The sequence below is a fragment of the Danio rerio genome, chromosome 2 (assembly GCF_052040795.2).
Source record: "Danio rerio strain M-AB ecotype USA chromosome 2, GRCz13ab, whole genome shotgun sequence".
Classification (NCBI taxonomy): Eukaryota; Metazoa; Chordata; class Actinopteri; order Cypriniformes; family Danionidae; genus Danio; species Danio rerio.
The window spans coordinates 31,890,001-31,907,034 of NC_141022.1; the positions used below are offsets into that span (position 1 = coordinate 31,890,001).

At 35.9% G+C, this 17,034-nt stretch overlaps 1 protein-coding gene across 10 annotated transcripts in view; it reads right to left on the reverse strand.

Annotated features, from left to right (window-relative positions):
* The window catches only part of LOC147837115 (uncharacterized), a 533,045-nt gene that overhangs the window by 50,707 nt on the left and 465,304 nt on the right, over window positions 1–17,034 (reverse strand). For 6 of the 10 annotated variants that reach the window (XR_015478579.1, XR_015478588.1, XR_015478580.1 and 3 more), the window contains one exon: window positions 11,443–11,586. Coding sequence is in view for 3 of the 10 variants with exons in the window: in XM_087240968.1 (XP_087097094.1) it covers window positions 11,443–11,464 (22 nt within the window). In the remaining 7 variants the exon portion in view is untranslated. Of the gene's footprint in view, window positions 1–2,598; window positions 2,664–11,442; window positions 11,587–17,034 lie in introns of all 10 variants that reach the window. The other 4 variants (XR_015478584.1, XR_015478578.1, XR_015478589.1 and 1 more) reach the window with 1 other exon arrangement.

The following is a 17,034-nucleotide window of genomic DNA, read 5'->3' on the forward strand; positions in this document are numbered from 1 at the left end:
GCCCATGTAAGCACAGCGGTGAGAGAGAGGGGGAAGCGTTAGGGGTCACAGCATCGATGGGTACACATAACAGAGAAGAAAACTTAATCCCTTCTCTTTCATATCCATCCAGAGATTTCCCCGCTGTAATGAGTTTGGAATAAGAATCAAACGCAAACGACTATTGTGTGACCTTCCGGTCTTGCCGTAACAACATTATTCTCAGGTCAGCTTTGTTGTCAAAACAGGTCTTTTCTGAAGTGCGGCTGCATACTTATCTATTCATAACGTTCCGGTAATGTCTTCATTTCCTTCAGTGGCCCAGCAGTTTTACCCCACGAATAAATTTTCCAAAGAGCAGCCGGTAAAATTATACACAGATCCGCAGAAGAAAATCTCACAGGGAGAAAACCTCTCTCAGCACACTAATACACAGAACGCATTTCTCATTACATGTAATGCCGGCGAACGCCATCTTCATCCATGCGGTGCCCGAATGGGATTTACACCTAAACAAAGGCAGTGCAGAATCAATCTGACAAGCTCCGAGACTTCAGATGACCCAGCGTCAGAGAGTGTGACTGAAGTGGAGAACCAGAACCTCAAGCGCTCACCCAAATCTAGACTAGTCTCTGTCAAGCATATCCCAGGCATGCTTTAAAAAGAGCAGCTCTCTCTGTATCGATTCCTGCCGCTCTCCTGCAAATTAGTGTGAAGTTTTAGCCGCTTTCGCATTAGCGTTAACATTTGGGTGACTGTTAGCTTCTTAAAGAATTCATTCCATTTGTTCAGCTGTAATGAAAAGGACAAAGTCCCCAGATTTCTCTTTGTTACATCAGTGCTTGAGCGCTGGAGAAACATTAACACTGGCACAATGCTTTAATATCCTTTGAGAGATACTTAAGGAAATGTGGCATTAAAACAGAAAGACTTTCGCAAGGGGGGTTAGCAAGAGCATTAGCGGCGCACGTTTCCAATGCCTGATTTGTGCATACAGAAGTGCGCGAACGGGGGAAGAACAAATGTTTCCACATCAGCACGTGATATGGATCCCAATGCCCTCTGCGAAAGAGCCAAATAAATGGTTTCAAAACTGTTATGACAGGATCAGAATGAAATCGTGTTTTTCCTCAGGCAATCGATGTAGAGGTGACCTATATGGAGAGGTACTATCCATTAAGTTGCACACTTTAAATGGATTAAATTGGACCGTACATTGTGTGTCGGTGCTCGTGTGTGTGTGTCTGTGTGTATGTGAGTGTGCGTTCGGTCAACCCCCTTCCATTAGAAGACAAAGAAATGAGGAAAAGATACATAAATTTTAGAAAAATATAATAACAAACTTGATGCAAAAATATATTTTGCATGGCATTTAGAAGTAGTGTAAGTATAAAAGGGGTGAGTGCGGGAACATTTATGCCTCAGGGTGAATCGATCTCATCCTCTGGCACGCTCTGGAGTGTGGTTTCGAACCCCTAACAGCTCCAAATGGGGAAAGGGGTCAGTGAATCCTGCCCTCCCTTAGGGCTACACACCATATGTTCTGAATCCATTAAAATAACACTCTGACACTCACATGGATGTAACAACAATCGATATTTTCAGCTCACAAATTAATTTCTTTTTTCACCACTCTTAATCTGCCTAACTAGACCTTGACCTTCATGTTTCATTTCCTGTGGGGATAGAAGAAATAGAAATGTGTTTTTTTATTCATTATAAAAAATGAATAATAAAAAAAATATATATATAAATATATTGGAATATGTCAAGGCGATAATTACGTACATGACATGGGCTCTCTTGCTCAATGTGGAGGATGGAAATATGGTCAAGGCAATGAAATTTACAGCAGTGAATGTGAGAAACTGTTAATGACCCACTTGCAGAGTTGCGTCCAGTAATAAGAAGAGGTTCAGATCTCAGAATCAGGTCTATAATAAGCCTGAGCTGTGAATATTGCATGACTGAAACAGGTGAAGGAAGTTTAGAGGAAAACAAGGACATCTATTGGCATAATAAAATGCTTGCAACACTATGTATGCAATCCTGTGGAATTCAAATTCATGCACATAAACTGACCTGTAAAAAACAAAACAAAAAATGATATAATCGTATTTTATTTATGTATATATTGTGTAAGTGTGTGTGTGTGTGTGTATGGTGACGCAGTCGGTAGCACGTTTGCCTCACAGCAAGAAGGTCAGTTGGCATTTCTGTGTGGAGTTTGCATGTTCTCCCGTGTTCACGTGGGTTAGGTGAATTGGGTTGGCAAAATTGTCCATAGTGTATGTGTATGAATGAGTGAGTGTGTATGAGTGTTTCCCAGTGATGGGTTGTGGCTTGAAGGGCATTTGCTGTGTAAAACCTATGCTGGAAAGTTGGCGGTTCATTCCGCTGTGGTGATCCTAGTTTAATAAAGGGACTAAGCCAAAAACAAAAATGAATGAATGAATAATAATTTATAATCCATAAGCAATGTTTTATGCAACATAGGCTCATTCTGAAAACGTAGACCTATTTACGTTTCTGGAGATCGAAAATTATGTAGCTAGAAGTACGTATGGCTGCAAAATCAATGCTACGTAATGGAATACACTGTTCCAGGTGACCGCTTACCACCGTATGGACGGCTTTCCAGCTGTTACCAGTTTGTCCAGTGGCTCGCCATGTACGTCGGTGGACTTGAGATGCAGAGAGGAGTTGACCATGACGACGGGGTTCGAGTCCAGTGAAGAATGGTTCCAGAAAGCAGGTAAGACAAAAAAAAGATAAAATAAATAAAATAAACAAGTAAATAACAGGGTGAGAAAGTGGTAAAATCTGAAAACGTGGACTCTTATTTTTTGGATTGCTTTTAAAAACTGTCGATTGGGTTAAGGGAAGTGGGTGGGCGGGTCAATCTGTGCTTTTGAAAATACTATTGGTTGGGTTAAGGGAAGAAGGAGGGTGGGAGGACGGTCAGTCAGTCAGTCATTCAGTTAGTCAAACAGTCAGTAGACAGCGGCCTGTGATTTCCGTGAGAACAGCAAGCATGAATGGCACTTGCGAGAGAAATTTTAAATCTCAAAAAGCGTACAAAGTGGCCTCTGGTGGATTCGGGGAAAAAATGTGGCTTAGGTTGTATTTATATTGCACTCAAGAAATGCATATAGATGTATGTTTTCAGAATGAGCCTGGGTTGGTTTTATAGCATGCAGGCATAATCAGGCCTTACATACAAATACGTCAATGTCGCATGCTGAATAATATAACAATTATTGGTGCAAACTTTATTCTCCACAGGCTAATTGCATATCTGTACTGAATTATAAATAAATAAATAAAAACTTCTGCTTTTGCAAATGTGAAGTGAACCTGTCTCTCTGGCAACCCACGTAACATCTGGTCCAAAATGATTTTTATTTATTTTAATAGAAAGAGAGAGAGAGAATAGCATGAAAACATATGGGTCCTCACAAATCAACTCAGCATAATTCTACACACTCTTTTTAACAAGGTGTTTGACTTTTAATGTATTTGGGATTCTAGCTGATCATATTATTATTATTATTATTATTATTATTAATAATATTATTATTATTATGGACGATGCAGTGGCGCAGTTGGTAATGCTGTCGATTCACAGCAAGAAGGTCGCTGGTTCGCTGGTTCAATCCACGGCTCAGTTGGCGTTTTTGTGTGGAGTTTGCATGTTCTCCTTGCATTCGCATGGGTTTCCTCTGGGTGCTCCGGTTTCCCCCACAGTCCAAAGACATGCCGTACAGGTGAATTGGGAAAGGTAAATTGTCCGTAGTGAATGAGTGTGTGTGTGAATGTGTGTGTGGATGTTTCCCAGAGATGGGTTGTGGCTGGAAGGGCATCCGCTGCGTAAAAATGTGCTGTATAAGTTGGCGGTTCATTCCGCTGTAGTGACCCCGGATTAATAAAGGGACTAAGCCGGCAAAAAATTAATGAATTAATCAATTATTATTATTATTTCTCATTCACTTATTTTCTTTTCGGCATAGTCCTTTTACCAATATGCGGTCGTCAAAGTGGAATGAACCACCAACCTATCCAGCACATGTTTTTTACGCGGCGGATGCCCTTCCAGCCACAACCCATTACTGAAAAAGGCCCATACACTCCCAATCACACACATACACTATGGATAATTTAGCTTACCCAATTCACTTATAGCTCATGTCTTTGGATTTTGGGGGAAACCGGAGCACCCGGAGGAAACCTACGTGAAGACAGGGAAAACATGCAAACTTCACACAAAAATGCCAACTGACCCACCTGAGGTTAGCGACCTTCTTGCTGTGAGGCGATTATGCTATCCACAGCGCCACCAGGACGTCCATTATTATTATTGCTATTATATATTTTTAGTTATTATTATTATGATATATCAAATGATTACATTAATACACACAACTTATTTAAGACAATCTTGTTCTTAATATATTTGATCAAAAGTGAATCATTCAAAAATCACTGCTGAACACTCACTCATTATCTTTTGGCTTAGTCCCTGATTAGGAATTGCCACAGCAGAATGAACCACCAATTACTCTGGCATATATATATATATATATATATATATATATATATATATATATATATATATATATATATATTTTTTTTTTTTTTTTTTTTTTTTTTTTTTTGGTGGATGGATGCATGAATATATGGATGTGGATGGAGAATATATATAAGGTATCACCTAACTTGCTATATGAGTATGTGTGTGCACATACAAACGCAGAGTTTAAGACAGTACTGAATACAAAATCAAATCTAACATTTAACAGTGCACAGACTACAATTAACCCTTGGCTGCTGTAAATGTATCCATAATTCAACCATATCCATACACACAACCTTAAATAAACATTGCCGGGTCTCTGAGTGCCATGCGGTCATGTAGGTGAAATTGTTTGCATCTTGTTTGATGGATTTGTGAGTTTATTCAAACCAAAGGGATGTTTCAAGGTCACCCATGGCCTTGCTACCTTCCACATAAGCCATAATCTAGTATTTGTCCATTTGCAGCATAAAAAAATACAGATCCCTGAAAGGGAAGATTACTGTGGCTATATATAATGGAATATCAGGGTGATCTCTGCCATTTCCCATGGTTTAATTGTGTTACTGAATTTGCTGAGAGAGAGAAAGAGAGGGAGTGTGTGTGTGAGAGAGAGAGTATGAGTGTGACTGAAAGAGACAAAGACTGCATGTGTGTGTGTGTTTGTGTGTGTTCTCCAGCTTGTGTGGCCAGCTGTTGACTTTTTTAAAATGGATCATCTAAAATCTGATAGCCATTTGGTGTGAGTGCTGAGACTAAGTGCCAGAGGCGCTTGCAGACGGTTGGGACAGTTCAGTCCCACGAGGTTGGAACCACTTACAAGGGCCAAAGGGGACGGAAGAAGAGGCCAGTGTGCTAAACATACCCAACAGATTGTCCTGTATTCAGAGTCCTTGCACCGACTGGCCATACGGCACCTTGTTCGCATCTCATAGCAAACGCTAACCGCTAACCTGACTGCTACTGAGTGAGTGTTTACTGGCTAACAAATTCACATTAACATTAAACTGTAGCTTTTATCAGTTTATAAGTTACTCTCAAGTTCACATTAACCGATATTTGCTGACCCAGGAGAGAGCTCTGAGCTCAGAAAGAAACTCTAACTTATGTTATTCCTCTTGTAGTGGGGTTGTTCATAGGATATGAAGCATTTATAATCATGACATTACACATGTCATGAATGTGAATGGGATTGCCACTGCTTATGACAATGTTTATGTTGCAAATTGCAAAGAAGACATTATTTGTTATGGACAACATGACAAACAAATACTGTCCATCATAACCTTTCAAGTCTTTATCTTTGACTACTTGACATTACCAAAGCACCATTGCTTGTCATAAATCAGTCATAAACATGATTTTCATGAGGTCTTTATAATTGTCATGAATATTTTCACTTTCTCAGTAGAAAAAAACATATTTTGTCATTAAAATGTCCCAATAAAATGTGCCATTACTCTGTCAAAGTAATTTTTAGAGTGTCATTAATGTTTAATGACAATTTAATGACAAATTCAACTTACAAACTTGCAGTTGAGGTATAAAAAAATGACGCTGCTTTAAAATAGACTAAATGTCAATGATGAATTAGCCTTGTCAAAACATCTGCGCATGCTCCTCCTGAAATTTGTTTATAAATCATCATTATGAGCAAAGGCGCTGCTATGAATCCTGTGCCATGTGATAGTAAATGGACTTGTACCCACATACAACGTGATCACATTCTGAGGTTGGTTTTAAATGACAACAGTGGCCCATTCTCTCAACAGGGCCCTTGAAATCATCCAAACTTTAACCTATGATGTTATACACATACAAGTAGTAGCTTTGTTAATTTATAGGTGATCTAGAGGATATATAAAAAGGGAAATAATAAAATGAGACATTGTAAAAAACATGCACAGGCTTAAAACAAACAATGTCAGTTTTACTGTAACTATAACTGTAACTGTAACAATGTCAGTTTTACTGTAACTATAAAACACCATTACTGAGACAAGTGTTTTTCCCCATACATACCGAAAAATATTGTATATGACAATACTACTACTACTACTTCTACTACTACTACAGCTACTACTACTACTAATATGGTTATTATTATTATTATTATTATTATTATTATTATTGTTATTATTATTATTATTTTTATTATTTTATTATTATATCATCATCATAATCATCATAATCATCATCATCATAATCATCATAAACATTCTTCTTATTATTTTATAGTTAGGTAATTTCTTAGTACAAAATAATAAGTTTTAATAAATTTGTTATCATAAGTCAAAACTAACACATTGCAAAAACAGAAATGAATAAGTTATCAAGATTAACTCAACATGAACTTTCATTAATAAATCCAGTACATTATTGTTCTGTATCCATAAGACATGAATCAACAATGTTTAACAAATTTAAATGTATTATATTATATTATATTATATTATATTATATTATATTTATTATCAAACACAACCTCCAATAAATTAATCAACAATTTTTCATCTACATGAAGCACCCAAACGAACGAACCAATTCACTAAAATAAATCAGACTTCCCTATATGTTTCACATGAGAGAAAAAGAGATTGGAAGTTTAGCAGATTTGATTACTACCTCAGTTCAGTCTTCTGTAAAGTGGCGCACTCAATACAACGTGACAAAAACACAGCGATGCAGCATTTTGTCACGCTACAGCGCTAATGGCTGGAAAAAAAAGTAGCTCATTACTGGAAAACCAACTCTGTTTAAAAACAGCTGAGCTACTGCCATGCTACTGACAGATGCAGTTACTTTCAGTTAGTTACTCTCCGTTGCCACACACATGCTTCAGTCAACTCGCGATTATTCAATTCCTCGTTCTTACCAGTAACACATACATACAGTCTATGAAGAGTAACAGTACACCTGACATATAGATTAACCTTTCTTTAGTGAACTACAGTAATCCAATTGATTATTAAAATCAAGGGCAAAGGGTCTAAAGTGATGACAAAAGGATGCAGGAGTAATTGAGCTACATTAACCCCATGTGTAAACAGGCGCACACAAAAGGACATCAAACCGTCCTCTTAAACCCAGGCTTTCAGAGGCGCCAGTCCACTCCAGGGCCAGAGAGAAAAAGCCACATTGATTTTTAAATAATGTTCCTTGTGACTCATTCATGGGAGGACATTTATCAAAGCCATCAGAGGTCTGTCTCGTATTCTCTCTCCCATCCAACTCTGGGGTCAATAGCGACACTTTAATATGCACTATTCCACTGCTTTCTAAGACACCGCCGAGGACTGATTCCTGTTACAGAACAAAGGCTCCAGTGCTAATACACTGAAATGAAACAGGTCGTATTTTTGGATCTGTCATCGTGAGAGTTGATGCTATTTCAGTCCCTATAGGAATACTATAGTCTTTGGTGTCACATAGCTCTTCAGAACCCATTGTAATATGCTGAGCTGGTAAACAAATAGAAAAATATTTTATTATTGTCATTGTTAAAACAGTAGCTTCATATTCTAATGGAAAATATAATTGTTTTGTTTCATTAATAAGTTTATAAATTCATTAATTTTTCTTCAGATTAAGGATGGTTTTTACTTCTGCGCGAAGTGACAAGTGTGACCACTGCGTTTAAGTTGCATGTAGTTCTACATTTATACTTCTGCGTGCTCTCTGTGTTGCTCTGCAATAACACTTTAGACACACAGTAGGTTTTTATGTTCTTCTGTGTCTAATTTCTTCACTGGTGTTTTGTTTTTTTCTGAACAATACCTTAATGTACACGTAGTAAAAACTCGTGCAATAACTTTAATCACAAGGTGAACACAAAACAAAAGTTTCCATCTGGAGCTCGTTCATGGAACTCGACACTTGTAAACACTCGCTCCATCGGGCTTGTGAATCTCAACACCGCCAACACTCGTCAGCGATACCAAGCCGACCAATCACAGCTTTTTTGAGAGGCGCATGTCAAAGTCAGCGTCTATGTGACCGTGCAAAGGCTGTGCCGGACCATACATGTGCGCTTGATGCAGAAGTATAAATCAGCCTTTAATCCCTTTATTCTTCAGGGGTCACCACAACGAAATGAATCGCCAACTATGTATGTTTTACACAGCGGATGCCATTCCAGCCGCAACCCAGTACAGGGAAATTATTTTGCTTCAGAATTCTTTTAACATTTTTTAAGGAATTTCATTGATCAAAATATTCTTTAATTTATTTAATTATATAAAATAATATTAATTAAGATAAGAAATAAGTAAATCAGGTTTTCATTTCTTTTCAAGTTAGGTAAAAACTGCTTGTAAAGTTATATACAGTATTAATTTGATGTCAGCACATCATATTTTACTGATTATTTTGCAACTACTATTTATATACTAATATTCAGCCCAAAGTGTCATTTAAAAAGTGACACTAGGGTAATTAGGTCAACTACATAAGCTATATATATATACATACATACATACATACATACATACATACATACATACATACATACATACATACATAATGGTTACTACAATGGTAAATATGGTGGGGGTTTTGAATATGGTTGGTTCCAATATGAGTACACTGGAAAAAAAAAAACGAAAACTGATCATATTTTTGGATCTGTCATCGCACGAGGTGATGCTATTTCGATCCACGATGATAAAAGCTATGAGGCACTCTTTAAAGTAATACGATGAAGAAGAGAAACATGGTAGTCGATGTCTGATGCTTAGAAGTAGGGCACTGGTGGAGCAAAGCTCACGCCGCTGGTCAGAAAGTAGGACTCAGTACATTTATCTCCAGATGATGCGTGGGTGCACAGTTTCATTGTGATGAAGCGATGTGTGGATGGAGCATATTTCTTCATCCATCAGTCACTTTCGGAGTCTAATTTTAGGATTTGGACATGTGCTTTAAGCAGTCGTGATTATGATTGAGTGGGTTTGAGGTCAGATTCTAGGTTTAGGTCACTTGTTTCTGACACTTCTCATGGTGATGGCTTGATGGAGTGGCGTATTTGAGCGACTGCGCTATGGATAATGAGGTATGGATGCTGGGAGTGTGAATGCAATTGCATCATGGGTAATATGGCTTGAAACTGTCACAGCACTGTTTTCGCAATTGTTGGAACCCTTGGGGTTAGGGTTAGGATAATATTTAACACTGTTTACTGTACTCATGCAAAACTTGTAAACAACCATGCCTATAAAACTGTTGGTCATTAAAATGACATTCTTCAACATAGTCTAAAAATAAAACAATTTCCAACTATAAAAATGTTGGGTAACTTGAACAATTTTTTATTATTATATTATATTATATTATATTATATTATATTATATTATATTATATTATATTATATTATATTATATTTTTCCTTTTTTTTTTTAGCTTAGTGTCTTTATTAAACAGGGGTCGCCACAACAGATTGAACCGCCAGCTTATCCAGCATATATGTTTTTCACAGTGGATGCCCATCCAGCCACAACCCAACACTGGGAGACATCCATACACTCTGGCATTTACACATCTACACTACGGTCAATTTAGATTATTCAATTCACCTATACTGCATGTCTTTTATATATTATATATAATATATAAAATATTATTTACAACTTACATATTATATATAATACATAAGATGGCCGTTCATTCTGTTGTGGCAACCCCTATTTAATAAAGAGTCTAAGTCGAAAAAAAAAAGAATAATATAATACAATACAATACAATACAATACAATACAATACAATACAATACAATACAACACAACACAACATATATTATATTATATTATATTATATTATATTATATTATATTATATTATATTATATTATATTATATTATATTATATTAAATACCCAATTTTTATTTTAAAGTGCACTCGTTAAATTTAGTTGGATAAAAGAATACAAAGATTTTACAAACTTGCCTCATATATATTCTATATAATCAACAATTATATAAAACGTGGAAATTGTATTTTAAATGTCCATTCAAACTAAGATATTCAATATTAGAGGAGAGCACCTTTTACAATGTAACCATGCAAGCCTAAGATATCACTCTGTCACTTTCCTTCAGCCCAGTCCCTGATTTATCAGGGGTTGCCACAGCAGAATAAACCATCAATTACTCTGGCATATGTTTTATCCAGCCGCAACCCAGCACTGAGAGTACACTAACTTGTGAATCCCTAGCACTGGGAAACAACCATACACTCTCATTCACAGACACACTCATACACTATGGCCAGTTTATTTATATCACCTATACCACATGGCTTTGGACTGTGGGTGAAACCGGAGCACCAGGAGGAAACCTACACATACAGAAGGAGAACATGCAAACTCCACAAAGAAATGCCACCTGGCCCAGCCAGGACTCAAACCAGTGGCCTTCTTGCTGTAAGGATGATAATAATAACCACTGAGCCACCAAACTGGTTTTTCCACTATTTTTTCACAATTTCCACTAATTTATTTGTTTTCTGTGTGATAATTTGAATATAAACTGATTTTTTTGGCCAATGTGTTGTTTCTTTCAGTTTCTTGAGTTTAAAAAGCTTGAATCTAATAATCCCAATTTGTTTTACCATTCTACTGTTTGCATAACCCTGCATTGTTTTGTCATATTGTCAGTATGTGTAATAGTAATGTTTCAATAATTCTATTACATTCCAATTAACAATAATAAAACTAAATAATTGACAAGCCATACTTTCTGTTTTAAAAGCTTACTTATTTAAGTATGAAGTGAAAAAAAAAAATGTTTTTCCAGGCATGTTGAAGTTGTCATACACACCTCAACCCACAAGAAAAAAAGGTCTATGTGATCAAACCTCTCTCTGGGGATATTGTGTTGCGAAACTAAATATTACGTCTTACCATCTGTGTTAAGCTGTAGCATCAGTACAATCACTCAAACATGCCTTCTTGGGTATCATTGCTTCCTTGTGGCAGACTGTGTTGGTGACCTCAGATCCTGTTGAGTGAAACTCCATCTGGCCTTGGTGAATGTGAACTGGAGAGCTGAGAAAAAATATATACAGTATTAAAAAAAAATAAGAAAGAAAGAAAGAAATCAGGTTATCATGTGGTAATAACATGCAGATAAACAAAATAATCAATTTAGCAAAATTGTTTTTGTCAAAAAGCAAGGTATTTAAAGATTAATTTCGTAAAATGATTCTAAATGGAAGCCCATGATCGTAGGATAAAGGGATTAATATAAACTCCAGATCATGATTAAAGATTAGGGTTTTGGATTGCACTAGACCTTTAACTAACACTACACATCCAATCACATCAAGCTAATGTTGTTATTCTTTATCAAACACCCCGTGAATACTGACGAGATTCATAATCCAAGGTTTTGTTTATATCTTAACCTGCATGATGTTATTCTGTGTATGTATTGGCAATTATACTTTTTTTTGAAAGTCCTCTTTTTGTCGTTGTTTTGTAAGTACTTGTCAATTAACTCTCATTGGAGTATTGGTAGACTGTTAGAAGAATATTTGACTTATATAAGCTGAAAAATATGCAATAGTATCTGACTGCAGACACGCAGTCACAGACACATGCATTCAATAGAGCAGTGAGGGGTAGGCATTAAAAGCATTGCATGCAACTGAGCTTGCATGCGCACCCTGTATATGAGCTCATATTTACTTGTTTTGTGCAGTTAAGTTTTGAAAATAAAATAAGTTTTTCACATATGTGTTTATGTTTTGTTTTTGTAACCAAAAATCTAATTATAATGTGCATTTAAGGCATTTATGTCGATTATCAGCCTTCAAATGTAAAGAGTTATCTGTATAGGCTAAAATGCTCATATTGGTGCATCCCAGGTTCAAAGATAATTTGATGAACACTGGACCCCACTGACTGTCATTGTATGGACAAGAAAAATATTTTATATTTTTCAAATGATTTATATTTAAAGATATATATATTTTGAAGATAAAAATTTTAATATTAATAAAAAGATTAATATAGTAAAATAAGATTACATTTTAAGGAAAACAATCTGTCTAAAAGAAGGAGACAATAATAAGGTTCTACAAGTTTGGAACAATCTTAGGGCCAAGTAATTGATTTAGGGTTAACTATTCCTTTAATTAACCACAAGGTCCTTCATGTCTATTAAACCTGGCCTTTCATAAAATATGGTTCAATTTATAATAATCTAAGTCTGTTCAAGCACCATGACTCATATTCCAAGTAAAAAATTGCATTAAACTATAACTGGCCTCTATATAGCCTCCAGAAGTTGTAAACAGGTCAATGTTTGTGAGGTGCCTGGTATAGAAATTCTGAAATAAACTGAGGGTATTTGTTTTAAGTGACAATTAAAAGACAAAAAGTCATTGAGCTGTGTGTTCTGCTTTTGTTTGAGAGTCACGTCAGCTTAAATAGTGAACTCATTATTTTATAATGGATGGAAAGCCTAACCAAAATGTCTATAAACATTTTAAAAAGGTCATTAATTTCTGTGTAGGCAGTAATGTGCAACATTTAAACTTTAATATTTCATTGAACTGCCTTTAGCTTTGATTATGGCATACATTCATCATGGCATGGTTTTTAATATTCTTCTGCAATAACAACATTTATCCATATTTTATTTTTTTTTACCAAGACTTTGTATTGATGATCGGAGAGTCAGACCACTGCACAAAGTATTGTCCAGCACATCTTAAAGTCTCAATAGGTTTAATATCTGGACTATGTGGTGGCCAAACCATGGCTGCGTCCAAAACTTCCATACTATATAGTACACTAAAATCCGTATGCGAGCCGAGTAGTATGTCCGAATTCATAGAATTTAAAAATCAGTATGCGAGAAGTACCCGGATGACTTACTACTTCCGGAGAGATTCTGTAGTGCGCATCGCATGCATGCTGCGCTATCCCATGATGCCCCGTGAGCGAATTCATGAATGGGAGTAAAGCGATGCAACTGATGCAGGACCATGACAAAAAGGCGGATGTAGTACATTCGAATTCCATTCATACTTTTCACATTCATACAGTATAGAACGCACTTTTCTCACGGTCGAGTAGTATGTTTAAGTTCAAATGCAGTACCTACTGAGTAGTAGTAGTTTCAGACGCAGCCCATGTGTCTGATGCTTTCTGAACAACTCTGTTAGCAACTGGTCCAGACGTGTGCTTTTGCTACAGCAACTTTAATCACGAACAAACTGCCATGTTTATTATCGCCTTTTGGACTATTATGAACTCGGATTTTCAGAATTGCTCTCTAACAGAGCTTACATGTGCTGGCGAAGATTACACACACAGATGAGAGGTTTGCACTGACTGTGGGTTGTATTTCATGTTGTTTTTGAACCTAAATAAGGTCTAAATGTATGTTGTATGTAGTTGTTCTGCAATTAGTAACATATCAGAGACTGCAAGGGTATGTATGTGTTCATATATGTTGCATTCATATATTTATTTACAGTAGTTACAGTAGGCTATTGCGCACTGTCATTGATCTGCAGTTATAATCAAATTATAATACATAATACATGACTATTAACCACTGACACACATGACCATGCTCACAGGACATGGATATATCTTGCTGCCATTTGTATTTGCTACTTACTGGTTGTGTAATTGTCATATGAGAGTGTCTTGATGATTCAGGGAATGATACATGTGAGTTTATAAGACTAGACAGAAAGGGATTGTGGATAGCAGCACCTCCATTTTCAAAAGTTTGCATTTGAACCCATCTATTCAGAATCGGAAGACGAGTGTAATGGAAAACGATGAAGAGGCCAGAGTAATGTGGACACCAGGCATATATTGATAAGTTTTAACATAAAAAAACCCAGTAGCATAAACAGTTCCTTTGTAGTTAGCTGTACAGGTGACTAACCTTGACTTCAGAAAAAGTCAAAAAAATTGATTTTTGGAAAAGCAGGAACATTACACTCCCAAACAACATACTCATACAATGCCAGTTCTAATGCAGAAAGCAAACTATTTCATTCAGAATGTCTCCTTTTGGACACAGTCCCAAGTAATTACATTACCTTAAAAAAAACAAAACGGATATTAGCTCTATTGAAGGTATGTCATTGAAAACCTAGACTGAATTTTGGATCTTCATATACCTTTTAACTGACCTCATGCAATCTCAATTTTATCCCTGATGTAAAGCTGCCAAGAAGACTCCATGCAGTGACCTTCTAATTACCCAGACAGAAGCCAGGTCAGGAGCATATATATCAGAACAAGTGCCTGGCTGGGTCGACAGGATGAAGAAGTGCACACTCGGGTCAGGGGTCTGAAGGGTCACTAACTCAAGAGTGGAGATTAACCTTTGAAGATTTTGTAATTGGTCTTTGAAAGGTGATATAAAGGGATGTGGCTATGGCTACAAGTAACATTTAACCAAATATGTTGCCACGTATTAACCATAAGCTTAAATGGACAATTGCATTTTTTTCTGGAACTTGAATCTGTGAAGCAGTTTGATGATGATTATTCTGATCTGGGTGGAACACATTCAAGTCAGTGATTCTATAATTAATTCATAAAGAAAGTCACTTGCTTAATTTTGTAATTGAATGGATTATGGGATTAGAGTGTCAATATCGCACCCCCATAGTTTATATTAAAATAGAAAAGTATTTTAATATTCATAATATTATGGTAATTTACATTAAGCTTAATCTTTTCCAATATTTGCTTTATTGATGGATTTTTAACAGTAATTTTTTTAGACTGGTGCTTAAGTAGAAGGTCATAATTTATTATAATACTTATATTTAATTTGATTTGGTTTATAGTCTAAACCAGGAGTCTCAAACTCCCGGCTCGCGGGCTGTTTTTTTCAACATATTTCTAAACATAATGGTTTAATAACTCATCTTTTATAATTGATTTATTTTATCTTTTCCATGATGACAGTAAATAATATTTTACTAGATATTTTTCAAGACACTGCTACACAGCTTAAAGGGACAAAGGCTTAACTAGGTTAATTAGGTTAACTAGGCAGGTTAGAGTAATTAGGCAAGTTATTGTATAATGATGGTTTATTCTGTAGACTATTGAAAAAAATAAATAGCTTAAAGGGGCTAATAATTTTTGACCCTAAAATGGTTTTAAAACATTAAAAACTGCTTTTATTTTAGCCGAAATAAAACAAATAAGACTTTCTTTAGAAGAAAAGAAAATATTATCAGACATACTGTGAACATTTTCTTGCTCAGTTAACATCATTTGGGAAATATTTAAGAAAGAAAAATAAAAATCAAAGGGGGGCTAATAATTCTGACTTCAACTGTATGCTTTTGAATCACTATCCTTGTTGTGCATATAGCTGCTTGTGGTTTTGACCCACAACCTATTAGACGTTTAAAGTACTGCACTATAATCTACTGTATTTCAGTTTTACTTTCAATTTTTATTTTATTTTTTTCAGTGTGTGGTCGAGAGTAAAGCACATGCAGATTATTTCTGTGGCTGATTTACACATTGAAATAAATGTGGATAAGCGCTCTATTTTTGTAAATATTCAAGGATCATTTGACTATAATCAGTTTTATACCCCCTGTATTTTGTTGAATGAACACTTTTTCATTGCTTACACAATATGCTGGTGGTGTAACAAATACAAAAATTTTGCTAATATCTGATTCAAATGGTCTAATTTAATAGATTATCCTCATATGTGTATTGAGATTTCTATGAGAACTACGTACATTTTAATGCTGGTTGAATTGAACATGTTAAAGTAAAAGTGAATACATACTTATTTTCCCCTCTTTGTTGTAGTATTACAAAAAAAAAAAAAAAAAAAAAAAAAAAGATACTAAGAAGAACAATTGGCAGTAAAGTTACCCAAACTGTTTCTGCTGTTCCTATGCTGTTAAACTTTTGATAAAGCGACAATTGGTTGGTATAGAATAATAATTATTGTTATCATTATTATGACTGTTAATTGCTGTTAATAGCATTAAATGACTGTAAATGCTAATTTAAACAGCCACAGATATATTTTAGCAGTTGTGTGAAGCAATAAAACGTGCTCTTTTGTTGATTTGTGACAAGTAATGCCAGACATCTTGTCTGTAGATGCACCAAATATGTCACTTTTGTCTTGTTTTTGAATGTTAAAATGGCCCTCCTGAATCATCAGTTACCAAAATGGCCACTCCCAATTTGAGCTTGAGACCCCTGCCCTATTTAGGGACCGAGCACCGAAACGGTGCGTAGGCCCTATTGGAATTGCTCCGTTTATTATTATTAGGGACCGAGCACCGACACGGTGCGTAGGCCCTATTGGAATTGCTCCGTTTTTTATTAGGGACCGAGCACCGAACGGTGCAAGGCCCTATTGGAATTGCTCCGTTTTTAGGGACCGAGCACCAAACGGTGCAAGGCCCTATTGGAATTGCTCCGTTTCTTATTATTATTCTTCCGACTTCTTCCGCGGAATGAATCGCGATTTTG